The 7483-nt window shown below is 40.1% G+C and overlaps 1 protein-coding gene across 1 annotated transcript; it reads left to right on the top strand.

Annotated features, from left to right (window-relative positions):
• Positions 1-428: 428 nt before the first annotated feature.
• Positions 429-6129, top strand: LOC110142063 (diphosphoinositol polyphosphate phosphohydrolase 3-beta-like). The gene is given in 3 exon segments (XM_020901083.2): positions 429-1223; positions 1226-1248; positions 4951-6129. Coding segments are annotated over 3 exon segments (801 nt in total). The 5' UTR covers positions 429-754; the 3' UTR covers positions 5260-6129.
• Positions 6130-7483: the final 1354 nt, after the last annotated feature.

Below are 7483 nucleotides of genomic sequence, written 5' to 3'. Positions count from 1 at the left end.
CCTTCCTATAAGTAAGCCGGTACTCTTCATTGTGGGAGATGACTACGACCTTATGCACCTGACCATCGGTCTTGTGCTCCTGTGTGTAAAACGATTGCGCGTGCGTTTTCTGCGACCTGATGGAGAGGGTGAAGAGAAACGTCCGGCCGCGCCACAGCCACGTCTGGGTCAAAGGCACACGTGGAAAGAAGCTGGCCCAAGTCACAAAGCGGTGCATTTCACCCTGGGGGACCGACAGTCCCAGCCAGAGAAGTGCCAGGCGCCTGCGCGCTGCGCCAGAGGCGCCTGGCGCTGTGGGAGCCGCGAGACCCCCGCCCCCCGCCCTCCGACGGGAACGCGCACGTGCCTGGGGAAGCGGACGCGCGCGCGAATGCGCATCACCTCGCTCAGCCTTGGTCCCGGCGGCTGAGGAGGGAAAGAGAGAAGGACGGAGACGCGCAGCGGAGACGCGAGTGGGCTCCTCGCAGAGTGGCGGGCTCGGAGCGGAGGCGGGGGCGGGGGCGGCACCTCCTCCACTCAGGCGTCTGTGCCCGGGACCCCCGGCCACGCAGGGGACGGACCGACTGACGTACCTCGTGCGCCCCCGCCCCCGTCCCCGCCCCGGCCTTATCTTCCCTGAGCTCCCGGGGCTCGTGGGCTGAGGCGCCTCTCTCTCACTCTCTGCCCCTCCTCGCGGCTCTTTCTCTCCCCAGCACCTTGGAGCCCCTCGACCCGGCGGCGGCGGGGACCTGAGCGGCGGCGGACGGCCTCGAAGATGAAGTGCAAGCCGAACCAGACGCGGACCTACGACCCGGAGGGGTTCAAGAAGCGGGCGGCGTGCCTGTGCTTCCGGAGCGAGCGCGAGGACGAGGTGCTGTTAGTGAGTAGCAGTCGGTACCCGGACCGCTGGATCGTGCCGGGCGGGGGCATGGAGCCCGAGGAGGAGCCGGGCGGTGCGGCCGTCCGCGAGGTGTTTGAAGAGGCGGGAGTCAAGGGGAAGTTAGGCCGGCTCCTGGGCATTTTCGAGCAGAACCAAGATCGCAAGCACAGAACGTACGTGTATGTACTGACTGTCACTGAGATTCTGGAGGACTGGGAAGATTCGGTTAACATTGGGAGGAAGCGAGAGTGGTTCAAAGTCGAAGATGCGATCAAGGTTCTCCAGTGCCACAAGCCCGTGCATGCCGAATATCTGCAAAAACTAAAGCTGGGCGGTTCCCCAACCAATGGAAACTCCGTGGCCCCGTGCCTGCCGGAGGGCGATCCCTAGTATGTACCACTCGTGCAGACTTCTGCTTTCCGCCTACCTGACAATAAGTAGTGCCCGGAGCACCTCTCGTTGCCGTGTGCGGTCTCACCGGGAGGAGGGAGGCTTCTTTTGTTTCCTTGGCAGACCTCTGAATCACGCTTGCAAACTGTCTCAGTTGCCAGGCACTGTTTTCAGGCACTTTGCACGTTTTTCAGATGCTTTCAGAATCGCTTCTTGGTAGCACTATAACACATTTCAGAAAGCCAAAGCCACGTGGGTTGTTTTTTTAAGTTGCCTTAACTGCTCTCTTAGACTTTGAGGTTTGTGTGTGTGTGTGTGTGTGTGTGTGTGTGTGTGTGTGTAAACGTGTATGGGTGCTGTGGTTTGTTTGGTTTTTTATATTTCACACTTACGTGTGTGTGGGGATCTTCATGTGTACTTTTGGTACCAGTCTTGTGGTTTGAATTGTATTGAGGGCCTTTAAAATCTGATCACCTTGGTTGTGTGGCGTTTTCATTAATTTTTTTCTTAAGTTGTTTTCTGATTCTCAGCATTAGCCCTTGTCAGGAAGCCCTTCTGTAAAGGGAATTGGTTTGAAGGACGAATTTTGAATTTCAAAAAGGTATTTAAGAAATTTTACAGTGTATGCTCTTTCTCTATTGAACAATAATTGTATGTTCAGATATATGATCTAATTTGCCCTTTTCAGAAATTGCTTTATTCATTTGTAGATAATTCGAGTTTCAGAACATTTTCACAACTGGTATTTTTCTACTTCTTACTTGAAATATCCATTTCCCATTTAGCCCAAATGTAGCTTAGCAGAATATTATTTTATAGAGTAAACACACTCTTGGGGAGATATTGTTATGTACATGTCCCAATACATATTATGAAAACTGTATTCCAAGTGTGATTTAGCATGCTTAACTCCAACTCATATTTCTCTTTTCTCAGTGCCCTAGAACAACTATGGTTCTCTCAGTATAAACGATTCTTTGAAAGAAATTTTGCCTATTTGAATTTGTGATAGTCCACTTAAACTTGTCTGAATACCAGTAGTCAGAAGAATAGAATATTATATTGTAATTATAACCCAATTGAGGGAGTTAGCCTTCTTGATATTCAGCTGTTACACACTTCTCAAACTGTTAGGATGCCTGAACAATCTCTCATAAAGTTTTAAGATAAAAATTTTGTGTCACATAATAAATTTTGGGGGGGCACCAATTTAAAAATGCTTAGATTATCTTTAATATTTGCTTGAAATCAGGGATCCTATCTAGAGTATATAGGTCTGTCTTCTGGGACTACCTATATTCTTCTAGCCATAGTAAATAGGTAGATATAAAGCCTACTTGGTGAAGTGGGTATTGGTATGTGGAAAGATCTTACCTAATTTTTAGGGCAACCTGAATTGTCATATCTCTTAATCATTATTGATAGATACTTTGTGTCAGTCAACTAACTTTTGGAAGGTCACTATTATGCATTCCCTATTAAGAACTTTGAAAATTTAGCCACTTGGAACTCTATCTTTTCTCAGGAATGTTGAGAAAAAGCCTACTTTGTGAAGAGCATATGAGTGGGGGATGTATTTTTATTTAACATCTTGAAAATATTCCACAAATAGATAATATAAGTGGTAATTACTGTAATTTAAACCCTTTTTTCTTCTACAAATTAACCTTTTAAAAACACATAGAATTGAATATTCTATGTTTTCTTTTAAAACTTTGGTGCCAATTTTTAAAATAAGATCTTTACCATACATAAATATGTCTAAATAAAAGTATGTATTGTAATTGACAAAACTAATGTCATAGGAGTGAGTAGAAAATTAATAGCTTTTAAAAGACCAATTATATGATTTCATATTTTAAATTATGTAGGATTGTCGAATATGTGTTTCAAAATTATTTTTTTTGTACAGAAAGATGTCTTATTTTTAACAAACTCTCTAAATCCCACTAGTTGACCTTTCCTTTTCTAACAGTCCAAATCAACTAATGATATTTGAAATTTTTCAAAGTATACACTAACAGCAGAGAAATTGGATTTTTTTATGCCATTTCATATATAAAACTGCCTCCATCTAAAATGTTGCCACGGACACCTTGGAAGTTTAATTTATACATGACATCCTTAGAGATAATGATGCATGATCTTGTTTTGACTTTTCAACTACATATTGGACAGATGTGAAAAGTACAGTGTTGATGTTCATCAGCTCTCATTAGCTTGCAAATATTTGTTATATTTAATTTAGCAAACTTTGAATTGGGTTCTATCACTTGCTAGGATTATCTTCAGTTCCCAGTTATCTTCAGTTTATGCAGTCTGTAAAACTTTTCACTTCTAAACTGCAAAAGAATATTTTATGGTTATCACACTTTAAGTTAAACATTAAAGTTCAAAAGAATAGTTCTTGTTATGCTTTTGGAGTTCAGTCAAGAAAATATTAAAAAACCTAAAAATCCTTTCATTTTAAGAAAGAAATCCAAAGAATTCAGCTTTAAAAAGTTGACACAGAAGTAACAAAACCAAATGGCATCTAGTTAACCTCCATCCTCCAAGAGCTTGATTCACAGTTGGGATTTTCTTCATGCAGAGTCATTATTATAAGATATTACACTAAAAATGTACAGATAAGTCTTTCATTCCCCCCAAAGAAAACAGTGCATTAATCAAAGATAATTAAGACTTTCAGACATGAGGTAGAAATTTGTTTTCAGCGTGTTTTTTAAAGATTGGGTTTCCCCCCCCCCCCAAAACTGGACGAATGTCTTAAAAAACATTTTAAGAAAACATGTTGGAATAAAGATAATATTGATATGTAATATATAGTTTCCCTGGACACCCAATGTACTATATTTTCTAAGGAACTTGTTTTGTTGATCAGATAAGTTAAAAGAAGTAACTCTGAAAGGGATATGAGGTGGCTATAAATATTTTGAATTCTGTTGTATGATTTAATTTGAAAGAACTAAATATTTCAACATTTTTGTATTTAGAAACATATATTTTGGTGAATGTGTGTGCATGCACATGTGTAAGCAACAGGAATAGACAGCTTCTGAAGTATTAGCATCATTAGAGGGCCCTTCTGGGACAGAAGGGTAGAAGGGCTCTGAAGCTGGAGCTGCTCCTCTCATTTCCATTTAAGTGGAATCCAATTGTAAGAAAGAGCAATTCTTCCATCAATAGGTGTTAACTGGGAAAAGGAAGCTGAAAATGCTGCTTTAAAGCCCGTAGTTCTAACAGTTGGCCAAAGCTTTCTTTTCTGGGTTCCTTTTGTGGAAGCACCAAGCAAAATAGGAAATATTTTCAGCATCATTCCAGTACTGTAATCATCTTTCTGAATGACTATTGGCCTATGAACTCTGAGGACTAGGACCCAGCCTGAATCCTTACGTATCCTCAAAGCCTTAGAACAGTAGCTAAACTATGGAGACATCTGTCATTGATCCACAGATTAGAAATATCTACTACTAGTGTATTCTATAACAAAATACTTGTGTGTTGATTTATTGGCTTTATATTTTAACTAGGACAATCTGTTATTCCTCAGGCTCTCATGTGGCTTCATAATGGAACCGCATTGGATAATTCACTGAAGGCTTTTCCAATACAAAGTGGTTGATGAACCATACTTCAATAAATACTTATTGACTAGAAGAATTGATGAACAAATACAACTATTAATGATATATTTTTTTTAGGTGAATGGCATAGATGTTCAGATTTACTTTGAAAGAATCAAGTATATGAACCCAGTGATGAATGGAATTATGAAGACAGGTGAGCTCTTTCACACTCCCAAGGACACAGCCCGTCCTATCCTTTTGGACACTTCCTCCATGTTTATTGCAATGACTATTCTCCAGGTTGTTGCACTACTTTTGTATCTGTACAGACTTCTAATTTGTCACCTATGGCCTTCTTTGTGCTCTTACGATTATGTGTCTGTATTTCCCACCAGGTTATGTGACCTTAAGTGCAAAGACCTTATTTCCTTCATCTTTTTATAAATCTAGCATATAAGAAATTACTTGAAATATGGTAGACATCACTGAAAATTTGTCTAAAAATTAATATTTTGTAATGACACTGAGTGGTAAGGCATTTACCTTCTAATCTGGTGTTAGTACAGTAAATGCTGTCTATTTAAGTGATATGTGACTTTTGTATATCAGGTTTGAAACAGGTGTTTAAAGGCATCTGTGAGATATTAGCAAAAATTCTTCTTTGTATGTCTGTGTCATCCCAGACTTTATGTGCCTGCTATGGCAGTATGCTACACCACCTATGAAATATTTGCCAAAATTTTGAACCTAAATCTGACTGTGCCTCTAGACATAACTCCTTATCTGTAGAAAATACAGGGAACAGAGAAACATTACATCACAGAGATATGAGCAGAATCAAGACTGCAGGAAACTCTACAGGACAAATGACATAGTACCTTTAGTAAATGAATGGCCAGAATGAAAGAAATGAAGAATGGACCTGCTGATTAAAAGAGATTTAAGGGACTTAACAACCAATTGTAATATATGGATCTTTTTTGGATTCTGATTTGACTAGACTATAACATAAAAATATTTTGAGACAATCTGGATAATTTGAAAATTGGGCAACTTGATATTTTATATTAGTTGGAATAATAGTATTGCTGTTATGATATATTCCCAACTATTTACAGTTGAAATAATGTCTGGAATTTGCTTCAAAATAATGTCTGTATTTAAGTGTGTTGGAGGTACTGATTAAACAAGATTGGCCTCTACCAGATAATTGTTAAAGTTGGGTAATGGTTAAATGATGATTCATTATATTAAATATATGTTCCTCTCTACTTTTGTATATTTGACATTTTCCAAAATAAAAAGTTATCAGAATTCTTATTAAAGCTAATATATGAGGCATTGAGAAAAAAGAGGGAGAAAAATTTTGTATTGTTTAGAAAATGTTGGCTCTGGTGTGCCATTTTGGGCCAAATAGGTCAAATAGGTCCCCCAAAAAGAAAAGGGCGGCATACTCTGGAATAGCTAGTGTTTCCATTGCTACAGACCACTGCTGGGAGTTTTTTCTCTTAATTTGGTCCACTGAAATAGGAAAAATTAAATTTTTATTTAAACACACACACACACACACACACATACACACTCAGAGTCCAGTTTATATCAATGTGAAAAACCGAAGGGGTGAAATCTCCAAGGAAGCAATTTTATGAAATTATAAAAATCCACAAAATATTTTTAATAGTTTTATGGAAGAATAATGGCTGTAGATATGTTAGTTGTACATTTGTTAAAGTTATACTTGAAGGTAGGTGACACGGGAAAGTAAGTAGTTGACATTCTTGACTTTAGTGAACCATTTTGCATTTCACAGATTGCAGATATTCCTTAAGTTTTGAACTGTGCTTAGAATTCTGTAAAGGCTAAAACCTAGGTCAGAGTTAATGATGCTATACTGAACTCATGAGGTCTGTCCAGACTTATTTTGTGGAGCAGCAGGCAGAAAGTGAGAAAAACATTGGAGGTACCTTTTAGGGAAAATGGAGCAACAGCTTATTCACTCAGTCATGTCTGACTCTTTGCAACCCCATGCACTGTAGCCTACCAGGCTCCTCTGTCATGGGATTCTCCAGGCAAGAATACTGGAGTGGGTTGCCATGCCCTCCTCCAGGGGATCTTCCTGACCCAGGGATCAAACCCAGGTCTCCTGCATCTCCTGCATTGGCAGGTGGATTCTTTACCACTGAGCCACCTGGGAAGCCCCTAAACACCTTTATAAGTGTGAAGGGCTGTGAAGATGAAGCTGCCCTTTCTATTCCTTACTGCCTTCTAGGTTGTGTTCCAATCCTAAGAGCAAGCAGTTCCCCCAGAAAAAAAACTGATTCTTGGAAAAGAAGAGATGAAAGGTTTATCTGAGAGAACTTTATTACACACAGCTGGGCAGAGCTTTCACTTTCAAGGTTCCCCTGTTAGAAGCAACAGAAAATTCCATAAAATTTTTCATTTATACCTTAACTGAAAGTTGTTTCCTAGGTTTACTCTACTTTTAGCCAGTTTTTTAAACTTTTAATTGAAGGATAATTGCTTCACAATACTGTGTTGTTTTCTGCATCTGCTGACTCTACATCAGCATGAGTCAGTCATAGGTATACATATGTCCCCTCTCTCTTGAACCTTAGTCCCACCTCCCACCCCTCTTGGTTGTCACAGAGCACCTGATTGGAGCTTCCTG

The sequence above is a fragment of the Odocoileus virginianus genome, unplaced genomic scaffold (genome assembly GCF_023699985.2).
Source record: "Odocoileus virginianus isolate 20LAN1187 ecotype Illinois unplaced genomic scaffold, Ovbor_1.2 Unplaced_Contig_18, whole genome shotgun sequence".
Taxonomy (NCBI): Eukaryota; Metazoa; Chordata; class Mammalia; order Artiodactyla; family Cervidae; genus Odocoileus; species Odocoileus virginianus.
This window is presented reverse-complemented; position numbering and strand designations above follow the sequence as displayed.